Source organism: Uncinocarpus reesii, genomic scaffold, assembly GCF_000003515.1.
Source record: "Uncinocarpus reesii 1704 scaffold_4 genomic scaffold, whole genome shotgun sequence".
NCBI lineage: Eukaryota > Fungi > Ascomycota > Eurotiomycetes > Onygenales > Onygenaceae > Uncinocarpus > Uncinocarpus reesii.
In genome coordinates, this window is record NW_003052497.1 from 316,843 (window position 1) to 338,802 (window position 21,960).

General features: G+C 50.7%; 10 protein-coding genes across 10 annotated transcripts; 5 read left to right on the forward strand and 5 right to left on the reverse strand.

Moving 5' to 3' along the window:
- Positions 1 to 631: 631 nt before the first annotated feature.
- On the reverse strand, positions 632 to 1,630 carry UREG_06221 (uncharacterized protein; the record flags this gene model as incomplete). The annotated part of the gene is made up of 3 exons (XM_002583208.1): positions 632 to 1,147; positions 1,196 to 1,513; positions 1,616 to 1,630. The coding sequence occupies 3 exons, from the start codon at positions 1,628 to 1,630 to the stop codon at positions 632 to 634; spliced, it is 849 nt and encodes a 282-aa protein (XP_002583254.1).
- A 925-nt stretch (positions 1,631 to 2,555) lies between these two features.
- On the reverse strand, positions 2,556 to 2,945 carry UREG_06222 (uncharacterized protein; the record flags this gene model as incomplete). The annotated part of the gene is made up of 2 exons (XM_002583209.1): positions 2,556 to 2,690; positions 2,922 to 2,945. The coding sequence occupies 2 exons, from the start codon at positions 2,943 to 2,945 to the stop codon at positions 2,556 to 2,558; spliced, it is 159 nt and encodes a 52-aa protein (XP_002583255.1).
- Positions 2,946 to 4,491: 1,546 nt separating this feature from the next.
- UREG_06223 (uncharacterized protein) lies at positions 4,492 to 5,010 on the reverse strand (the record flags this gene model as incomplete). Its single annotated transcript, XM_002583210.1, has 1 exon — positions 4,492 to 5,010. One exon carries the CDS (start codon positions 5,008 to 5,010, stop codon positions 4,492 to 4,494), a length of 519 nt encoding a protein of 172 aa, XP_002583256.1.
- Positions 5,011 to 5,885: 875 nt separating this feature from the next.
- On the forward strand, positions 5,886 to 6,386 carry UREG_06224 (uncharacterized protein; the record flags this gene model as incomplete). Its single annotated transcript, XM_002583211.1, has 1 exon — positions 5,886 to 6,386. One exon carries the CDS (start codon positions 5,886 to 5,888, stop codon positions 6,384 to 6,386), a length of 501 nt encoding a protein of 166 aa, XP_002583257.1.
- Positions 6,387 to 6,951: 565 nt separating this feature from the next.
- UREG_06225 (uncharacterized protein) lies at positions 6,952 to 10,218 on the reverse strand (the record flags this gene model as incomplete). Its single annotated transcript, XM_002583212.1, has 5 exons — positions 6,952 to 8,047; positions 8,110 to 9,157; positions 9,214 to 9,517; positions 9,575 to 10,118; positions 10,175 to 10,218. 5 exons carry the CDS (start codon positions 10,216 to 10,218, stop codon positions 6,952 to 6,954), a joined length of 3,036 nt encoding a protein of 1,011 aa, XP_002583258.1.
- A 1,389-nt stretch (positions 10,219 to 11,607) lies between these two features.
- On the forward strand, positions 11,608 to 12,495 carry UREG_06226 (uncharacterized protein; the record flags this gene model as incomplete). Its single annotated transcript, XM_002583213.1, has 2 exons — positions 11,608 to 12,175; positions 12,236 to 12,495. 2 exons carry the CDS (start codon positions 11,608 to 11,610, stop codon positions 12,493 to 12,495), a joined length of 828 nt encoding a protein of 275 aa, XP_002583259.1.
- Positions 12,496 to 13,453: 958 nt separating this feature from the next.
- Positions 13,454 to 15,809, forward strand: UREG_06227 (uncharacterized protein; the record flags this gene model as incomplete). Its single annotated transcript, XM_002583214.1, has 3 exons — positions 13,454 to 13,905; positions 13,973 to 14,191; positions 14,246 to 15,809. The coding sequence occupies 3 exons, from the start codon at positions 13,454 to 13,456 to the stop codon at positions 15,807 to 15,809; spliced, it is 2,235 nt and encodes a 744-aa protein (XP_002583260.1).
- Positions 15,810 to 17,281: 1,472 nt separating this feature from the next.
- Positions 17,282 to 17,926, forward strand: UREG_06228 (uncharacterized protein; the record flags this gene model as incomplete). The annotated part of the gene is made up of 1 exon (XM_002583215.1): positions 17,282 to 17,926. The coding sequence occupies one exon, from the start codon at positions 17,282 to 17,284 to the stop codon at positions 17,924 to 17,926; it is 645 nt and encodes a 214-aa protein (XP_002583261.1).
- A 505-nt stretch (positions 17,927 to 18,431) lies between these two features.
- Positions 18,432 to 19,202, forward strand: UREG_06229 (uncharacterized protein; the record flags this gene model as incomplete). The annotated part of the gene is made up of 1 exon (XM_002583216.1): positions 18,432 to 19,202. The coding sequence occupies one exon, from the start codon at positions 18,432 to 18,434 to the stop codon at positions 19,200 to 19,202; it is 771 nt and encodes a 256-aa protein (XP_002583262.1).
- A 503-nt stretch (positions 19,203 to 19,705) lies between these two features.
- On the reverse strand, positions 19,706 to 21,733 carry UREG_06230 (dihydroxy-acid dehydratase; the record flags this gene model as incomplete). Its single annotated transcript, XM_002583217.1, has 4 exons — positions 19,706 to 19,751; positions 19,824 to 20,142; positions 20,204 to 21,615; positions 21,672 to 21,733. The coding sequence occupies 4 exons, from the start codon at positions 21,731 to 21,733 to the stop codon at positions 19,706 to 19,708; spliced, it is 1,839 nt and encodes a 612-aa protein (XP_002583263.1).
- Between the last annotated feature and the right edge of the window lie 227 nt (positions 21,734 to 21,960).

Consider the following 21,960-nt stretch of genomic DNA (forward strand, 5'->3'; position numbering starts at 1 on the left):
ATTTTTTCCATGCTTATGCTGGTTATTTTCATGGTGAAGAAGGGAGGTTTTATATCGCCCTAACCTAATGCAGAAATGCAGAAATGCAGAAATGCAGAAATGCAGAAATGCAGAAATGCAGAACCTTTCTCCTAGGTTCCCGTTCGGGCTTTCATCCCCCCTGGGCTTTTGTTTCCCTGCACTCTCGCCATCCATTGCTAAGTGCAGGCAAGGCAGGGATGACTTTGCAATAGCCAGGCGACAATGTACCATCTAGCAAAGTCACTCTATTTCTATGCTACCAGCAAGGAAGGTATTCTAACTACCTACTCTCCTTCTCTCTCTTCCCTTGTTCGAAAGAATCCTAGCGAGTACTCGTCACAGGTGGAAAATCGTCCATTCCCCGTTACCGGGCTACTATTCTCCTCAGGCTTCTTCACCCCGTTTCTGCCTATGGGCTTTTATTATACTAATATTCCTAGGGAACTTTTTTGGAGCTTCAAATCAAGCAATGGAATTTATTTCTCGAGGTATATAGTCTATTTATCGGAGATAAAAAAAGTCAAGAATGGCTAGATTGAAATACTGCTGAGTCTTATTCTTTCCTTTGTAATCTGCCCATACAATTCCACGAGAAACCAATGTCAGACACCTATCTTCCAGCTGTAAACAACCTAACCATCTCATCAAAAGCCACCCGCAAGTCCCCTCCATTTCCAAGACGTGCTTGTAGCTGGTCTTCCTTGGTGTTCAATGCTGCATCAATAATCTTGGTGGCATGCTTTTTAATCTTTGGTCGGCATTTTCGTTTCCCCCTACCCTTCCAGATGTCAAGTTCACTAACTGAGGCCAAGATGTCGAATGCTCGGATAGCTTCGGGGGGATATGAGGGGATTTGGGCCAGGGCTTTGTCGAATGATATCATATAGGCCTGCTGAAAGCCTTGCTTATATTTGGCAACATGTGGCAATTTCTGTTCTTCAGCATATTGGATTGTCTTGATATCGCCAATGATATCACCACCGTGTGCAATCTCATTTCGAATACGTTTGGTTTTCCTGTCCTTGCGGATTCCCGCCCGATTGGACACTCGTCTCTCTTCCAGGACCCGTCGCTCTTCCAGAACCCCATGGCGGATCCCGATATGAACCTTTGTTGAGGTTGAAAGCTAATATGGTCAGTAGTTGCTCTTTATACAGTCAGGCATACCTCTTACATTGTCTTTGAGAGCCGCTGTATCCTTTTTAAGTACTGTATTTTGCTCCACAAGTACTGTATTTTGCTGTCCCAGCATCACACTTTGTTTCTGAAGTGTTTCGATTTGACCTCTGATCTCTGACAGCTCATGCAGTACTTTTTCCATGCTTTCCTTCTGCATATCCAACAGAGCGAGACCCTCTTTGTTGCCAAGTTGTTTTTTGGAGTGTTGGATGTCGATGTCATGACAGTCAGATATTGCGTTTTGTAATAGCCACTCAAGAGGATCATCGCCATCGGGTGGTGGAGACACTCTTTTATACAGAATGCCATCATACTACTAACTGTCAGCAAAAGAAAACCTTTGGCATAATTATGATTATCCCAAGTTTAGAAATAGGTTACTTGCCTTGTCATTATCTGGAGGGCATTCAAATACGGTAGCTGATGCCATTCTTGAAGGCTCTTGACTTGTCCCTTCAATTCAGTGGAATGTACAGATCAAAATGCGGTGTTTTCTGATCTGAAGAATTCTTCTCCATGGCATCTGCATGCATATTATATCCCCAATTGCAGACAGTTTAATATCTACCTTTCTTCTCTAGCCTTTGTTGGCAAAGTAGAGTCAAGAGGTTTGAAGGAGTTTCCAGCAGTTTCATATCTGCTAGACAGTTTCCATCCCCATTCAATGATTAGAAATAGATTCTTTGTTTTCACCAGCTTTTTGATCTCTTTTGAACTGAAAGCATTGCCAACTCTGTTTTCTTCAAAGCTCTGATCCCAGGTTCAATGAGCAGCATCAATGATGATCTCTTTAAACATCTCTCTCTTTCTCTTTGCTTTGGTTTCCATATCCTTCCATCTTGTCTCAATCTGCCATGTACTAGCCAATCTTTTTGCTGCTCTAAGCACCCTTTCCGCAAAAGCACCTTCGATAAAAATACGCTCCCACGGATGACTTCGATCAAACATGGGCGACTCCAGGTAGACCGGATTGAAGAGTACTACTTCAATCATGATGATATCCTTGGAATCAGCCTTGCTGCTCCCTATATTGACAAAAACAGTGAAGACGATCCAATTGGAGCACTGGCACCAGGGCCCTGGGGAACAGTCTATCCCAGAGTTGTGCTCGAGGTTCTATATTGTGATGGCCACATTGGATATGAATCAAGAGGCAATCTCAGCCAGATTCTTTGAAAATCTGAAAGTGAAGTGAATAAACTTATTCACTTAAGGCTCAAAAATCAAGAAAAGGACTACCAGGATCAAATTGCTCTGGGTGGCAAATTTCTTGAGGAAAGACACAGATAACACTTACTGGAGAAATGCAGAACAACAGTATAAACAGCTGCAGCAAGCGCTGCGATGGCAGGGCATTAGTCTGTGGGCGTCCCAGGAGCCGGTTTTCTGGGACCAACAACTGCTACAGAGATGGCCGCCGGAGTAATCCAGCTTTGCACCTCAGCAGCAACAGTCAGGTTGGCGCCAGCCTCTGATGCAGCAACAAAGTCCTACCACAGCATCAGACTTGCAGCAGCAGCTTTTAGATGTTCTACAGCAGATAGGAACCCAGTCTCAGATCCCTCAACCGCCTCAGGCTAGGAGCAGAGCATCAGCCTCGCGGCAACAGCTCTTAAATCAATTGCAGCGGCTAATAACACGGCAGTCACCTCAGACTCCTCAACCACGCCGGGCTCCTAGCGGGGCACCAGGCTCGTCGCAGCAGGTTGCCAATATCTTACAGCAGCCAGAAGCTCGACAGCCATCTCGCAGTCAGCAACTCTGGGATCAACGCAGAGTAGAGACCTTCGAGTGCCAGCCCAAGCCCATTGGAGATGCGACGACTTTTGCGGGAGAGACCCCAGGCAACGCCACAGCCAACAGATCCATTTGAAATGTGCGCATTGAGCGGCCGTGCTGCCGGACGGGCCCAGCATAAAGACCTTCAATGTCTTTGTGTATTTCAGCTCTGTGCTGAAAAGAACATGCCTTTTTGGTTTCAGCATTATCAAACTCATCAAAGTAGACACTCTGAGTAAACTGTGTCCACAGTCTATTCTTCACTGTTGAGCAAAGAGAGAAGAGCTTTTCAAGAATTGACACTGAGTATCTGTGCCAAAACTTTTAGAAGACATCAACAAGAATTTTGAAAGAAAAAGAAGGGGTTTGAGGATGCTATATAGTCCAGCTGTTGTATGTCTTTGAAGTGCCATCTCTGTCTTGGGGCCAAGCAAGCTCCTGAGGGGGATTTTAACGGGGAGTAGTGTCGGACTCGCGAGGAAGTTGGGAGCAGATTGTAGCACACTCATGGTGTACCACCAGGGCAGATTCGATGCCCGTGAATTCAAGCCAAAGGAGAGAAAACCGCGCAGGCAATGTGGATGAGTTGTCGCATCCATGGGGAGCTGATGAGCGTTTTGTATATCAACTGTTTCAAAATCTGCCCGGGCACCGCTGGGAGATGGCGAACTGGAATATCTGCCAGAGGATTCATGAATGTCATAACTATACTGAGTATGGCGTACATACCGACGCACTCAACCCGAAGAACATGCTTCTCGGGCCAAAGGAGCGCTGATGACATGGAGACAGACTGCAATGGTACCCCTGACAATATCACGTTGTTTAAGTCCTCTGGGTCGGACCGCCTCCCGACGGCTCATCCGGAAGAGCGTTAGTTATCGATTATAACTAGTCACAGGAGGAACGGCGCGTTCGATTACAGCCAATGCACGGGCGTCAACCCGCTCTTTTGAGGCTAACCAAGCTTCCACACTTGTGATTATTATTGTCGGGATCGTTAATCCCTACCTACGAGTGAGTTACTCTAAAGAGCATGGCGCGAGATTCCTAGTCCGAGCCAAGACTGCGATACGGACAGGATCCAACGGCGTATGTTGTTGCATGGTTGCGCTGGAATGCGCAATCTCAATTGAGACTTATCCGAAACTTGATATTAGTAGATACCGTCGTCCATCTCGGGCTACGATAGCCATGTTTTGGCTTTACTCAGTCAGGCTGGTAAGAAGACGTGCGAACAAAACTTTTTGCTGGATATCAGGGATGCTTTTCATTGCATTGTTTCAAAGCTACTAGAGCTGACCCGACACAGGACATTCCATGTAATCAACAGCCAACCTCAAGATTCTCAGGTGCTCAAGGGACTCCCCGTCCTGGCCGCCCACCGTACGGCCTCGTTAACCAGTGTCGCACTGAGCTCCTGGCAATTGCCCCTGCGATAGCTCCTGCACCACTCTCCGGCCTGATAGCAGTCCAACACCTTCCTCCCCGGCAACCATATCGCACGACCCCTTAGGGAGGGAAGATCGCCTTGATGACGTTGAAGTGCTGGTCCAGCGTCCCCCTATAAGGTCTTAATTTCAAAACCTCAGTCTGATCTTCTGCGCTCAAACGTTCTACCGTCCATGCTAACTTCTCCGATGGATTCCGAGTTGGCGAGTCATTTGAAATAATCTTGTAGAGTTCATCACCAACACTGGTGATTTCGAAAATCGGCACCACGCTGCTCTGGAGTCTCGCGACCGCTCCGTCCTTGTATTCGGGGAAACCAATCTGAGTCCAGACGGGGTTATAGGGAGGGTATGTGTATGAGGATTTGCCGGTTATAACATACCACGGGTGAAGACCGTGGCTGACCTCTTCGAATTCCCAGGGCTGGTGGCTCGCTTTGAACTGGACAGCATCCCCCTCTCTGGTGCCGTCCCACGCAGCTTCGTGGCCAGTCCTATTGTTCGCAATGTAGTAGGGTCCATCGAAGACGTCGGCGCTGGCCAGAGTGGCCAGGAGAACAACAGAGAACAGGAGGTGCATTGCTGAGGCTTCAGCGGTTCCACTCAACGAACAGTTTGATAGATAAGATATTACCAGTATGGAACTAGTCCGGCTGGTGCGCGAGTGATAGAACGAGGGATGATGTGGATGACCTCCGCAGGTATATATGTGATATGTAAATTCAGCTCCGCGGACGCAGACAATCTGTTTCTGTAGATTGATCACTGTCCAACATGCATTGAATGCAACCCAAACCTGCTGAGAATTACCATTTATCCCACAAGAACCGGGAAGCAACCTGTTTTAGCATGTCGAATTACCAATCTCATCCGAAATGTCACTGTTACTCCTTATCACGACCTTTGCCCTCGGAAAAGGGGACCTCTTTGCCGGGGTCCTGATCAAAAAGACGGGAGAGCCTGCGTTGAAACCACCATTTAGATATTGATATTGCGTTATGAAGAACTCTTCTGCTCCTAATTTTAGCACAATGATGTAAAAAGGCGAGGAATACAATCGCCATATAATGCAACCCAAGCCCGCTGATAGTTGGATTCTGGGAGCATCGGATGCATATGCTGCTGGGAAGACCATCAACGTACTAATCCATGATCCTCGGGATGTCACTGTGACAAAAACCCGTTACCGGAAACAGGGGGCATACCAGCCAGGCCGAACTTCTCTTATCAAGATGCCCGCGGCTCATGCAATGCTCTACGCGGGATCCCCGCGATTCCGTCCAAGTGTACCCTGTACCATGCTTTGAGTTGATTCGGCCCGCGAACGGCTGCTCTAACAGGAGCTTCAGCCAAATGCTTATAAAGGTTGGACAACTCTTAATTGTATCCTGAATCAGAGAAACCTCAGCTCCTCCTTTTCTGAATAACTACAATTGTCTGTATTTCGTGGGCACCATGCGCGTGGACTTCACATTTGCCCTTTTCATCTGGGCTGCCTTCCATAGCTTTGGCTGCTTCGCCTTCGACGGCAACTACACCATAAGCACTTTTATCAATGGCGATTTCGCTGTTGCCGGCACCGACGCGAACGGCTTCATTGAACTTAGGCGTGGCGAAGGCCAGTTCTGGGAATTTGAAACTTGGGGGTATGAGAATTACCACTTTATCCGCGACGCCACGACCAAGAAATATATCCGTTTCCCGACGATCGAGGACGGTGCGACTGCTATCCTGAGCGATGAGAGCGCAACAGCAATCACGGCTTCCCATGTCACGATCGAGACACTTACCACTATGCGTGTCAACGACCCGAAGAATCCCAGTCAAGGTTTTTTCGTGACGGCGGAACGGTATGACGATAGCGCTGGGCCTCGAGTCTTCAGGCTGAGGAGCTGGCCCGTGGAGAAGGATGGTCAAAATTTCCAATTTCTTAAGCAGATTCCAGCTCGGACGTGATTCCCCAGTGGAGACGAAACACGCGCGCATGGGTTGGTTTCTATATCGACGTGAATTCCCCACCGGTGAAGTCTTGCATGAGGCACATTGAGAGGAAGAGAAGCAGTTGCTGGGCCTGTCTTTGTTGTCATCAAAATCTGGCTTTCTGAAATGTATGTTCGCCGAAGCTCACTGTCAACAACTGTCCTATGTATGTAGCTGCATATACACCACAGCATTAGTTGACACACAGTCTGAAGGGTTGAACTGACTGTCTTTAACATTTTGCGTCTGTACTACTCAAGTCATCTTCAGGCTGGTTGCCTGGGTAGCTATGCATGTATGATAGTGTTGGAGGTTCCCTGTCAGCTATGCGTTGTTGTCAAAAATAGAACCTGGTCTACTCTGTAGTTAGTTAATCTCTCTTGGCACACTGTGATTACATGATATATGTAACTACCCAGCCATTAATACAGTAGCTAGAAGCAGAGAGATAATAAAAGTACAGCATTATCCAGAGCAGAGATGCAAATCCATGTAGTTCAGCATCTAGTATTGATCTTTGGGATGTTACAGACTTGCTATCCTACCCCCATCGAGCCGCCTCTCTCTCCTGCTCCACACGCGCCGCCCTTGCCTGATCGCTAGCCTCATCCTCATACTTATAACTCAGACGCCTTCCTCCCAGCAGACTCCTGTCTCCTTTGGCATCATGCTGGCGGCCATTCCTGCCATCGCGATCGGCATTCATTGCCTCCCGGCGTTGCTGCTCTTTCAGCAATCGCTCCCGATTTCTCGCTTCACGCTCCAGAGTATGTGGATCTTTCTCTTCGGTCGCGGGCTTCGTCGATGCATCGCTGGCCTGGACTCGGTCCGCTAATTTCTTCTCCCGGCTACCATTCACCGGGTCATCGGCTTCTTCACGTCGCGCACGTCGTGCCTGTCGTCGCCAAGGCTCGCTTTCCGCCCGCGATTCGGATCTCTCGCGACGACGCTTCCGCTCACGATCCTTGTCGCGGCCACGATCTCTGGGCTTTTCTCTCTCTTTATCTCGATCTCTGTCCCGGTCTCGCTCCCGATTCTTGTCTCTCTCCCTGTCCCTATCCCGTTCTCGATGCTTTTCCCGATCACGATCCTTGTCCCGCTCTCGATCCCTGCGGCTGCGATCAGGGTCTCGTTCTCGATCCCGTTCACGGCGGCGGTACCGATCTTCTCTCTCCCTGGCACGCGCCAGCCGTCGGCTCTCGCTATCCTCGCCCGTTTTCTGCGATTTAGAAGACTTGGAATCGTCCAATGTGTCCCTTCGCGTAGGACTTCGATGGCGACGGGATGTCATGCTTTTCTCGTCACCGCGCCGACCCCTGTCACGACGGCTGCGGTGAGATGACCTATACGAGGTTTCAACAGAATATGACCTGGATCGAACGCTTGATTCTCTGTCCCTATCGGAGTCCTTGCGTGACTTTCTACTCTCCTTGTTACGGTTTTCATCAGTTTCACGTGAAGATTCTGGGGACCTGGAGCGCGAATAACTCCTATAGCGCGAGCGGCTTCGACGTCTATGGGAACGCGACCTTCGCGACGGTGACCGTGAGCGCGAGCGAGACCTAGATCTAGATCTAGATCGTGATCTTGGCTTGCTCCGGGATCGGTTATCATCGACTGATTTAGCGGCGGAAGCACTTTTAAGAAACCAGTTAGAATTGATAATCGCGTTACAGAAGCTGAAAGTAAAAGCACCAACCTCTGGGCGTCTACACTCTGAGTAGATTGTACGTTTGCACGTCCTAAAATCGCAAATCCTCTAGGATTACGAATACTAGTATTTGGCAGTCCCTCCCTCATTGCGCGTGGTGCCGCTGGCGCTCCTGCCACCCCCATACCCCTTGGCTCCATACTGAACCCGTACTTGGAAGATACAGATGGTTGCGAGGACGCATAGCCAGCTGGCCCGTTGGGAAAATAGTTAGGACCGTAATGCGGTGGGTAATTCTCCCCAACGACTGGGATGCTGTTTCCGACGGATTGGGGACCAGACTTTACTTCTGTTGCATCCGCAGTATTCCTATCGCCAGACTCGACATCAGTCGTGGTTGGAATCGCCGACGTTTGGGGGCCATCGTCTTCCGTTTCTGTCGCCGGTTTCGCTTCGCCAGACGACGGGTCAACTGTCGGGGTATCATCTGCGGATTTTGCCGCTTCGTCTGCGGGCTGATGCTCACGCAAATCGTCCTCGCCACCAGGGCAAAGCTCGTCATTGAACTTGCGCTGCATGTTCTCAGGGGTGTCGGTTGGTTGTTCCATCGTGGCGGGGCCGCCATTACTTTGGAGGTGCGGTGGGATTTGATGCTGGAAGGGTCCTAGGTTAGCAGAATGGTAATTATCATGCATACCCGTCATGGTATAACCGCCGCGACCACGACCGCCGAAACCGCGTCCACGGCCAGAACCGCGGCCATACGGGCCATAGGACCCATGGAACTCATTGCTAGGATGGTGCATGTGAGGATAATTTCCCTGTGGTTGAGACATATTATATCCAGGATATCCAGAATAAGGGCCAAAGTCGGCACCCAAGCGATTAGCGAATGCATTTGCATTGAATTTATCTGGGCCTCCATTCCACATATTGTTCTGAACATCCCAGCTTCCATACATTCCTTGACCGTTATTGAAATTCATTCCCATGCTCATATCACCATTCATGCCATTCATGTTCATTCCGTAATCCGTAAACATTCCCTGAGATGCAACCATCGGATCGATTCCCATTCCAGACATGCCGGGCGGGCCTAAGAAGCATTAGAAAACGGTTGTGGCAAGCAGTGCAGGACGGGCTTCTGCTTACCCATCTGGTTCGCAAAGGACATCATGCCAGGCGGTTGCATTCCATTGGCCATAAAAGGGGGCATCATTTGGTTGAAATTAGGGCCTTGCCAACCCACTGGTTGGAATCCGGTTGGATTATTTGACCCCATCCCTATACCATTGTCTAAAGTCTGGCCAGCCTGGACGAGATTCTGGGCGGCACTGGCGTCACGTTCGGCTGTGGGATTCTGATCATCGGGCGCTTGCGACGGGGCTTTGGGAGACGGTGGTGTTTCATCAACCGCGGTATCGGGGTTAGTATCATGGGGGGCAGTGACTTCGTGCTGTAGCAAGGAATTAGAATCTAAGTGGGAAAACATCTCACATTTTCTGCGACTCACTTGTTTTGCGGGCGTGGTTTCATTTTCAGTGCTAGCGGCATTGGCGGAAGGAGATTTCGGTGTAAGGGGTCCCGGTTTCCCATCGTCAACTGGGGGTTGTATATGGTTTTCAGGTTGTTCCGAGATGTTTTGTTCGATAGTTTTTGTCTGTGGGAGGTCCGTTGCGGGGGTTGGTGTCTCACTTGGAGTTTCTATCGTCGACGGGGTAGGTTCTGTGGCGGGTTTGGCGGGTGGCCGGTCTCTTTCGCGTTTCTTCTCCTCGGTTCGTAAGAACGCTTTCAGAGTTGTCCGCAGGGCCTTATTCGGTTTGCAGAGACTCGCATCGAGCGGTGCGTGAGCGCAAACGGGGCAACTCTCCGGGAGGGAGCCTTGGCCTAAAGAACTTCTGTCAGGATTCGTTTCAGAAGAGCCATTCAACCAAGGGCATTCCTTACAGTTTTCACAGATAGCCTGGTCACAGCAGGGTAGGCGGAATGCGTTCAAGGCCAGCTTGTTGCAGATGGCGCAACGAAGTTTAAAAGGAATCTCATCTTGGGTAAGTGACCTGGGGGGAATCAGCACATGCGCTCATCTATAGCCTAGAACGGGGCACAAGCTCACTGGGCAATATCCATCAGACCCGAGGAAGGCTCCAGGGTCGCCATGCCAGCGGAATGGAGGAGTTGTATGGGTTAGCGGGAGCAGTGGGCTGGATGAGACTGCGAACGGAGAATCTGCGATGCTAGGATCGAGGTGGCATGGTCGGAACGCGGGATGAACGAGAGAAGCGCTTATGTGGTGAGAGAAGCACCGAGCATGATCTACGGCGAGTGAACCGCGAGGAATAAGGTGCGAATGGCTGTCCGAGCGGAGTGGAGGGTGAATGGGATGTGGTTTTCGTCGACGGGCGTTTTGAGCAGCTGCTTCTCTGGAAGATTTTGAGCGCCTGCGGAAGAACGTTAATCCGGGTGGTTAGTTACAACCCGCGAAAAAAAGATGGATATAAATCGGTATATTCAGCAGGAGGGCGGGCGAGGAGACGAAACACAGGTCGATATCACTCAGATTAGATCAAGTAATTGCTTTACAGCCATCATCAATGCTCCCGGTGGCTGCCCGCAGCCAACACCGCTCGTCCCGCACCAGGGTTGGTGATGCCTTGTGTTTGGCTTCGCCCCAACCGAGCCAGGGATGAGAAGGCCAGCAGCAGGAGCACGGTCTGATGCATTTCCGGGTTTGCTCTATCATCAACGCGACACGACGAGTTGTTTCCGTTTGCAAGCAGCAGGGGGAATCAACAGGAAGAAACGCGCAACAAAGCGACGGGCTGTGAAGCAGAGATGCAGGAAAAACAGGAGTGGCTTGTTACCTTGAAAACTCGTCAGGAAGCGAAAAGAAGCTATATGTAGAATTCCATCAGAGATGGTGATTGTTGAGGACAGACAGTTCCGGAGTGAGCCAGGTAGCTGTGACAAGGCCGGCCTGGTGGTTGATGTGTGGGGGGCGCGGTTTGCCAGGGCCGGCTGGGCGGCATAAAAGGGCCTGCGCTCCCTTGCCAGCCCGCCTGGAGCTGCGACGGCCGCTTCTCCTGCCTGCCCTTCAAGCACCACAGCTGCCACGCACTCCGGACCCTTAATGCCACCTATCTCCACGTGAGCCCTTATCACCCGGAGCTTGGGCCAAGAAAAAGCTCATTTTATATTCTTTGCCTGGAACGCGACAACAAGACCAGACTGAACACACATCCTCTCTAGCGGTGGACGACCCGTGCGGACCGGTGCATGGTGGTTCTAAATCTGACAAAGACAAAGAGCACGCTCTCGCCGACTGTTGAGCTCCATTGATCCCAGAACGACGCGCAGTTGGACCCAGTCTAGGTAGGTCATCATCGCGCCTTTGATCCCCACTGTGACTGTCATGATATATCATGTTCCTTACTGCTCCCCGTTCTCAGTGACTGATGTCGCTCATGTGTCTGTGGCTATCCAACCGTGGCGACCAAGCACGGCGTTGTGAACTGTTGCCGAATCAGCTAACACGGGTGTTTGCTAGCAATGACAGATCAGGATAATTCCTACAGACCCCGGTCCCCTGATTTTTCCAGTTTTGCTGGAAACCTACCGCAACAGCCTATCCCCGACCCCTACAACCAATCTCCTTATGCATTTCCGCCGCAGTTGACACCCCAAGCTTCCTACGACGCGTCTCCCTTCTTCAACCCTCACGTTCCTCGTCCTTCCGTCTCCTACCATCCACAGCCGCCCTTTGCCTCTGATTTTGCCGGGATGCCTCCCCAGACGCGGTCAAGGACCTTGCTTCAGCAACAGCAGCAGCCACTGCAGCAACAACCGCTCCCACAGCAGCCGCTACAGCCTCCGCCACAGCAATATCAACACCAACCCCAGGCACAACAGCATCGCCAACCCCAATTGGAGCATAAACAACCGGACCCGCCTCCGGAAATCAAGCCGTCCAGCGTCGCAAAAACAGGCACCGGACCTTCCCCAGGACCCTCGATGGGCATTGATATCAAAACAAAATTTCCTGTTGCAAGAATCAAGCGGATCATGCAGGCCGACGAAGACGTTGGCAAGGTAGCCCAGGTAGCGCCGATCGCTGTCGGTGAGTCTCTCTATATATGAAATATTCTTCTCCTGTAGCCGCGACTAACGTTCTCTCTAGCCAAAGCCCTAGAGCTGTTCATGATCTCCCTAGTTACCAAAGCTGCGAATCAGGCAAAAGAACGCTCCTCCAAACGTGTCACCGCCACACACTTGAAAGAGGCGATTGCGAAAGATGAAGTTCTCGATTTCCTGGCTGACATCATTTCTAAAGTCCCCGATCTCCCTGCGAGCAAAAAGGACGAGGATGGCAGTGATCACGACGAACACCGGAAACGCAAGGGAGGGGGCCGACGCAAGAAAGAAGAGCCCGATGATTGATCCCTCAGACCCCGAAAAGGTGTATACTCGGCATGACTTGTCTGGCGTTGGTGGCTCTTTGGGATACTTAGCATATCCTGCACGTGTGATGCAGCATGGTTTCTTCTAACGACTTTTGTTTCATTTTGGCTGGCATTGGGTTGTTGCTTTGGTGCTTCTCTAGCGTTTTCAGTGTATACGTAACTACAGTTTCTGGTGCATCGACAAGGGCAGGATACATATTTCAAAAGCAGCCGGCACCGGGAATAAAATAATTCTTCTGTATCGGCGAAGCATTCGATCATACATCAGGCATTTATAGTAATATGCGGCGGATGCGGAATTGGGCACATCGCGGGGCGCCAAACTTTTAAAAAAAAAGCTTTGGGGATGAAGGTTGCAGAGCTGTGACATCCGCGTCAACCTCGAAGTATCAGGACGATTTCCCCAGCAATCCAGCCGGCTGAACCTCTAAACCAACCCGCCGGCATGCAATATGAATAATGGATTTTGTACGAGACAACCTCGCTTGGGTAATCTGGGCCTAGATCTGTTGCTAACCAGCTTCCAGTGGTCTCGTCTTATCGGAGGTGCTACCTCGTCCGCCTCTAGGTCTCCTCGCCGCAACGCTGCTGCCGAACGCCATACCGCATTCAAGCACATATACAATGCACTCTACGTATGCAATCCTAGAAAGAGAATGTTCTTCTGATCTCGAACCGTCACACTCACCTCCCCCGCTCTCTTTTAGCAAATATGGCGCAACTCTCCCTCCCTGACCCCGGACTCCCAGTACATCCCCCGAATCCGAACTTGCATCGACCGTCTCAACGCCATTCTCAGCGATGAATCCCGTGGACCGGCACCGCATCCATGCCTCGCCTTCGCTGCCACGTCGCAGGTCTACCTGACAATCGCCAAGCTGGCCCTATCGACCTACGATCCGCGCATCGTCTCCGGGACCGCGGTGTTTTTCAACATGCTGATCGACGCAGAAGTCGAGGGTGCGGTCGACAACCGGGTATTCTCGAGAGCGTTGGTGGATTTGGCGCGGAGGGCGGGCTGCGCGGGTGAAGAATGCGAGGGCAAGTTGGTGGAGTTGATATTCGGGGTCGCGACGAATATACGGCTGCGACCCAACATCCTGCCGGCTTGGTTCTTCCCGAAGGGCTCGATCGAGGACGAAGCCGAGACCAGAGAGGCTGGTGAAATATTTGCGGGGGCGACCAGGAAGGAGGATTTCCCCCTGTTCTATTTACTTTTGGATTATGTTCATTTCGCCGGGAGGATAGGCGATTTTGCCCGTACGGGGCTCTTATATATAATCGAAACGGCGTCCAGGGCGAAGGATTTGGAACGCTGGCTTATTGAGAGCGATCTAGCTACGTTGATGGCTACCGGGCTGGGAGGCTTGTATAGTCAATTGGGCAGGTATGTGACGAAAGTATCTCACGGTGATTGATATCCGACAACGAAATCAGCTCACACATGCCCGCAGGGTGCTGCCCCAAGCTCACGATGTCGAGATTCCCCCGATAGTTGCCCTATCTGACGACACTCGCCTGGAAGCATATATCCGATACGATCTTGGTGGCAATATGGATTCTTTCCTTTCGTACCTTTTGTTTTGGCAGGACGCTGTTGATCACTGCAAGTCTGTTGAGTTGAATGATACCCTTTTAGACCATTTTCAAGTTCTTTTCCTAGAGCAATTACTGTATGTCCTTTCCCTGCTGGCCTCTCTCAAGCCGTATGAGCTGACAGTTAATAGATACCCGTCTCTGCTTGAGTCTTCCGACGTCGACGGAGGTTCAACTCCGGCCGTCACCAGCTATCTATCGCGGATTTTGGAATCGATCGATCAGCCTGAGCTGATTCACCGTATATTACACTTCTTGCTAGCATCTCCCTCTGAAAAGGACAAACGCAAGCCCGTCGAGCAAGCTAAAATGTCAGTAAGCCGTCGCAAATCGCTGGACATCTTGTCGTCCTTTGCCGAAGCTGCCGCAGTACCATCGCCAGCGCTCTTCAATTTGGTGGATTTAACTTCAATGAGCATCAAATCACACAATAACCAGACTCTTGTGGCTACGTTAAGACTAATTACTGTCATTCTGCAACGCCATCACCACTTCACCAGTTCCCTCATCAAAGCCGCGCCAAAATCGGAACCATTGCCAAAGCTGAGAACGCTTGGTGCTCTCAATGCCGAATTGCAACAGTTGTTCAATTTTGCAAGTATGATCTATGAAAATCCGTCATTGGATCAATCCTATGGCAGTTATCTGGCCAGTGCGTCGACTGTCCTCTCCGCGCGATCGTCGATGATGTTTTGGAACAAATCGCCCGATCCCTGCCTCGAGAGTTCAACGATGCTCCAGGTCGGCGACAGCATCTTCCAAGGAATGTTGGACCTTCTGAGCCATTTTTTCACCAATAATGTTATCACCAACCTCGCTTTGACAAGTGCGGTCGCAGCTATGGCGACTTCAAATTTGATCTCTCTAGATGGCTGGCTGCTCGTCTCTCCAGACAAATACCGATTTGTGGACGGCTCGGATAAGAATGGAGCATCAGATCAGCTGTCAGATGGGCCCGCCAGCGGACGATTCCAGGATTCTGGAAGCCAGTTAAACTTTGCATACGCGCAACCCTCTTGGCCCGACGATGATCTTCCAGCCCTGTCAGCGGTTTTATATAAATTAGCCAAACAAGTCCACAGTTGGCGCGAATCGATACCCGATTTTGATAGATTGCTCGCAGGTCGAAGGGATCTACTTCGTTTCAGGGATCAAGAATCAGAGACAGGAACAGAAGTAGGGCCACATTTATCCGACGAGAGCGGTAGCCGCGCAAGGGTCAGAAACGACCGCAGCACGGAATCTTCCAGAGGACGCAAGTCGTCGCAGCAACGAGCGCTAGGAGAAAATTCCCCGTCACGGCTTGCCGCACGCCCTCCATCCAACCGTCCCTTCTCCAGGTCCCGCAATTCGTCCTCCCAACGTCCAGCTTCACGATCACGTTCTCGTGCGCACCTTCTTCCCATTGACCTCCACAGGCGGCTTGCCAGCCCCCTCTCAGCCGAGCTTGGCCGCGCTCCGAATCAGGGAGACCCTGGTGGCAGTATCATCGACCCCGTTCCCCATCCGGCACCGGTTCAGCCCCGTGAGGCATCTGACGGCGATACAGTGAGCGCAGAGGGCGCGACGTTGGGACATGTCCTAACTAATGTTGTTATTTTGTATGAATTTGTTCTAGAACTTACAGCACTGGTGCAGATGAGGGCAAGTATGTTTCAAGAAGTGACTTTAAGCCCAGTCGAAGGCTCGTCGTGAGCCCCTCGGCGCTGAGGTCCTGTGGTGGTGGATAGATTTTTGTGAATAATACCCCCGAACGCATACGGGTAGAGGATGACAATGGATCTAGTCGATTTACAGCCACCACGTCACCTAGATGTCTATTTCCATGGCAGAGACCTTGCATTCATCTATGTTCTCTGCATCGCCCCCAAAAGTCCAACAGAGCTGTGCGGGACGGAATGCCGTCGATTGCCCAAAGCATTTTCCAAAAGGAGGCTGATGTACTACTCTCCCTGGTTGCCGTGTGCTTGTTTGATGCAAGGGTGATGCTTCAGGGTGTTGGATCCCAGTGCAACTTTTGATAGTTAAATTTTAGTTTAATGACCTCTTTGGATATTTCGCGGTTTCGACAGTTGGAACGGTTCAACAGTTTTGATTTTGCAATGCAACTTTGCCATCTCTCCCCAGCTCACCCCTGACCGAATGCAGGTGCTCAACTGTGATTTCAACACTTGCTGCGAGAAGTCAAGGAAAAGAGGCAAATGAAAAAAAAGAAAAAAAAAAGGCGATCGCCCCTTCAACTGCTCAGTTGAGCATCAATTAACGATGCCACCTCGTCATTCTGCAGCCAAAGAGCAAATCAACTCCCTCGTCGCCCTTCTCGGTTCCAGACAGCGATCATCTCTCCACGTTTTCTTTACCACGACAGCAGAGGGCATCTCAGGGAAATGACGCAGATTCCGTTGCGTCCAAGAGGGTGAACCCCTGGCTATAACATGTCCAGGTCCCTGCCTCATCTCGTTGGAGCATCCTTGCGAACCGGACCATCGAACTGGGGAAAGGCCATGGCTCCTGGGGAACTATTAAAATCGAAAGACGTGCCAGCAGAGCAATTAAGGTCTGTTCGTCCGAACCTGCGGCGGCGCGAGAATTCAGCTCACCAACTAGTTCAGCTGGGCGACTCTCAGCGACGGCGACGTGGTCTCAAACGGACGAGATCAGCCTGCGTCAAGCTTGGACTCGTCCACTCACCGGACTCGTTGATGTCACTCGAGTGGGTTACGAGAATTGACAGCATGCTCAGACTTGTCTACGGCCGGGAATGAAATGCTGGCTTTTGGTTTCGCTTTCGTTCCAGCCCGATTCATCTTGTCGCTGAGCGTGGAAGCGGTTTTGCAGATCTTCCCAACCGCGACCGGTTGAATCGAGCTTGAAAGTTTGACGGAATCTAGGCTGTGATACGAAGGAAAGATCGGTAAACGCCAACTCTTGCGCGAGAACAATCAATCTCCTGTTCGCCGGCCTTGCTAACCTGCTTTTTTGACAGGCAAACTTCCCATCGGAGGTGATGCGTTGTGTCGCCTCTTATGCGAAGTCAAATATTGAATGATATCACACAAATTTGGCCCTCAAGCATACTTCTCCCATGAAGCATCTAGCCGCTCGTTAAGCAGCATCAATCAGTCATTCGTTTTGCAACCTCACCAAATCCAAACCCGTCGCGCACAATGATACAGCGGCAGGGAGCTCGCTCGCCTAGTGCCGCAGCTCTCATCCAGGAGCGTAGCACAAGTCCGCTTTTCGCTCCTGAGCCATCCTACTTTTACCCCTATGCTCATCATGAGTTCTCATTGCCCTCGCCCAACGGATCTGACACGAAACCCGCCCTTTCGCACACCTCTCAAGACGGTTCCCTTTATCTTCATGGCGCCATCCGCGATCTCCAGAAGCTTCGCGCTCTCTACATCCCCTTCATCTCGTCCGAGGAGGACCTCACACCCTCCTCGACGAGCACCACGCAGTTCGTGTCGGCTTCACCTACAGTCTCTCTTCCTTCTTCCCGGTCCCGTCTTCCGCGCGATTCCTCCATTTCAGTAACTTCGCCTCCTGGGTCAGCGAGACACTCGTTTCTCTCGGGAAAGTTTACTCCCCCGGTGCGCGCGAATGCCCGCTCCGGCAGATTGATTAAATCCTACCCATCAGCGTCTCCAGTAACCCCAGCCCCGAAACGAGCTGAAACCGAGATCGAATCAGTACCGGACTTTCTGCCCGACTTTTCTAGCCGGATCCTCAATCGGTTTGTGGAGTTGATTAATTCCATAGATATGCAATCATTAAGCGGAAAGGAGCATGAGTTAGGTGAGTTGCCTTGATCGAAAGCGTTTCGAACTCCAGTTAATTGTAGGCTTTTGAGTATAGTAATGAACGTGAACCCGCCGAATATGTTGCACTTGCGATCACAGACATCTACAGGGTCGAAGTCCAAAGCTTCAAAACGTGCTTCTACAACCCCTTCGGATCACCAGATAAACTTTTCGTCGACGGTGTACAATTATGCGAATTCCCAACTGCCTTCTAGCCTGCCACATTTACGGCTGTATGTGACACCCGCACTTCAATCCCAACCATAGCCCAAATTAATATCTTTCCCGTATTAGAACCCTCCCAATATGGCCGATTCTCTGCCTTGCCGCCCAATTCTCCCAGCGCGCCTACAGCATGCCCTCAGAGTCGGAAAAGGAAACGTTCGTTGAAGCGGACGTCAGAGGTGGAACTAATGCGATGGTTATAAAATCCGTTGCCCTTGACCATATAGATCTCGTCGTCCTTTCGATTAGGGGAACAAACTACACTTCCTTCAAGAACTGGGCAAGCAACATGGCTCTAGAGCCAGAATCGCCAAACGGATTCTTAGACAACTCTGATAACCTCTGCCACGCTGGATTCTTAGGCGTTGCGCGACAAATGATCAGACCGGTAGTCCTGCGACTCCGACAACTTCTCCAAGAAAATCCTGCTCGTTCGGCTGGATCACTAGTTATAACCGGCCATTCTACCGGAGGCGCAATAGCCAGTCTCCTATACGCACACATGCTTGCGCAAACCGTGAAATCCGACCTCGTCAACCTTCGAAACTCATTCAATCGCATTCACTGCATTAGCTTTGGCGCACCACCCGTCTCGACTCTCCCACTCAACAAGCCAAGCCGACGAGAGTATCAAAACTGGTTATTTTTCAGCATCATCAACGAAGGCGACCCTGTATCACTCTCGGAAACTGCATATGTCCGCTCCTTGATCGATCTCTACAACTCCCCGCCCCCCTCAGCTCGCCCCGCAAGCTTCCTCTCGCGGAAACTCTCCTTCTTCAGCTCCAAGCAGCGCAGGGGGTTCGACAAACGCAAATCCACGAGCGCCGTATGGTGTAGGCCGGCATCAACGCTGTCGTTGCCGGGAAGGTTGGTCGTCCTGCGCGGCAATGAGGGCAAAGATGGGAAACAGCGCGCCGAGGCGTATTTGACGCGAAATGAGGAGTTGGCGGGAATTGTGTTTGGCGATGTGATGATGCATTCGATGGCGCTGTATCAGCGCCGGGTGGAGATTTTGGCGACGGAGGCAGCGTGTGTAAAGATGGACGAGGGATCGTAATTTGGGGGGAATACCCCGTTTGTGAAGGAGTGTGGAATTTAATAGGATTGGGTGGTTATATGTGTAGGATCTTAGGCGAGGGAACTGAGTATGGCGTGGATTAATATATTGCTATATTGTTTTGAAATAACATCTAGTATTGTCCGAATATTGAAACAATCAGCCGATGTGATCTGTTAAGGCTTAGCCTGATGTCCACCACCACTCAGCTCTAGAAGCCGTGCACATGAAAAACCGACCTCGTTATATCAATCTTTCTGTAGTGTCCCGTGAATGATCACAATCGTTTTTCGACTGTTTCCGCAGGTATATCAAAATGATAGCCGCTGCTCGTTCCTACTCCAGAGAGTGTCCACCAACGTGAAAATGAGGAAGACGAAGAAAGAGGACAGCATATGAAAACCGGAAATAAAGCCAACTTTGAAAAAGCAAAAGAAGTGAAATGGTAGTACAGAGAAAAAGCGGTCCTCGAATCTCTGGCCTTCGCCCTTTTCTTCCCAAAATCACACAGAGTCGGTGATACATCCATGGCTGGCGTCCGTTACAGCCCTAAATACCAGCAGTCAGTAGCTGCAACAATACCCCAGCTGTGCGTAGAAAGGCGATGTTAATCACACATACCTGGCGTATTTACCCAAAGTTCCTCTCATCGTCAAACCAGTTGGACGACCAAGGCCGCGCTCCTGCTTCTCTTGCCACTTCTGCCTCCTCTGCGCAAGCACATCCTCGCCAACTTCGAGGTCAAGGACTCGCTGCTCTGCATCGATGGTTATAACATCTCCGTCTTCGACGAGTGCGATCGGACCGCCAACTGCAGCCTCGGGGACGATATGTCCGATCAAAAATCCGTGCGAACCACCGCTGAAGCGGCCGTCGGTGATGAGGGCAACGGAGGATCCCAGTCCAGCACCCATCAAGGCGGAAGAGGGTTTGAGCATTTCTGTGAAAGGCGGCGGTTAGGAGTATATCTATGATTTTTACCCAAGGAGGATTCAACGTACCTGGCATTCCTGGTCCACCCTTTGGTCCGGTATATCGGATAACAACGACAGTCTTATCTTCCTTTTTGATTTCGTTCTTTTCCAAAGACGCAATGAAGTCATCCTCATCATCATAGACTCTGGCTTTGCCCTTGAAGCGCATCCCTTCCTTGCCTGTGATCTTGCCTACGCTTCCCTCAGGAGCGAGACTGCCGCGGAGGATTTGAATATGACCTGTTTTCTTGATTGGATTACTGAGAGGACGGATGATCTGCTGATCGGATGGGAAATCGGGCACGTTTTCTACGTTCTTGGCCAAAGTCTGCCCTGTAACTGTCATTCCGGAGCCGTCAAGTATACCTTCTTTCAGGAGGAATTTGATCAAGGACGGAGTGCCGCCAATGCTATGGAGATCCGCCATAACGTATTTGCCAGAAGGTTTGAGATCTGCAAGGAAAGGAGTGCGATCACTGACAGCCTGGAAGTCATCGATGGTAAGTTTGATGCCAACGGAATCTGCCATGGCAATCAGGTGAAGCACTGCGTTGGTCGAGCCACCAGTGATATTCACCAAAATCATTGCATTCTCGAACGCTTTCCTCGTTAGAATGTCTGATGGTCGGATATCTTCCACCAAAAGCTTCTTGACAGCTTCTCCCGCAGCTAAACATTCGAGTTTCTTGGCTTTTGATTCCGCTGGATTAGACGAGGAGCCTGGCAGCGTCATGCCCATCACCTCAATGGCTGAAGCCATTGTGTTGGCAGTATACATCCCGCCACACGCACCGCCACCCGGGCAAGCATGGCGGATGATGTCGAATCGTTGCTCCTCGGTTATTTCGCCAGTTAGAAATTGGCCATAAGCCTGGAAGGCGGACACGATATCGATATCGGCGTTGTTCTGGGTTGCAGCACAGCCTGGTCGAATTGTTCCTCCATACACCATCAAACTGGGCCGATTCACGCGTCCCATTGCCATAATGACACCCGGCATGTTTTTATCGCAACCCGGAATGCCGATATTCGCATCGTACCATTGGCCGCCCATGACGGTCTCGATCGAGTCGGCGATCAAATCCCGGCTTTGCAAGCTATATCTCATCCCCTTTGTGCCCATGCTGATACCATCACTGACACCAATGGTGTTGAATTGGTACCCGATCAATCCCGCTTTCTGCACACCTTCCCGCACGACATTGCTGAGATCCAGCAGGTGCATATTGCAAGGGTTCCCATTGTACCAGACGCTGGAGATGCCAACCTGGGCTTTGGACATATCTTCAGTCGAGAGTCCAGTAGCGTAGAGCATAGCCTGCGAGGCTCCTTGAGAGATCGGCTGCGTGATATGACTGGATACTTCATTGAGAGGCTTCTGTGGCTTTGAGGTATTCGATGAAGATTTTTGGGATGAAGGTCTGGCGGAAAATGTGCGACTGTGACAGATATATTAGCTGGATAGGATAATATCAATTCCACTTTGATGGCCTACTAGGAAAAGGAATTGAACCATTGCCTAGAGGGCATGAAGCCCCGAGGCCGTAGCTTCAGCATTTTGGCAGGGATGCCTCGCTTGTTAATTCCAAAAACCCTCAATTGAGCGGGACTGAACAGTTTAACCACAGACAACGAGAGGGCCCAAATTGTAGACAATCAGAGCGTCTGGACAGAAATCAGCACTTCCGGTGCGATTGACCGATTGGTGTTTCGTCTTTTTCTGTCTAATTATTTTTGAAGCTTCGTGCGGAGAAAAGAGAGCTTGGGGAAGCTTCCCCTCCGAT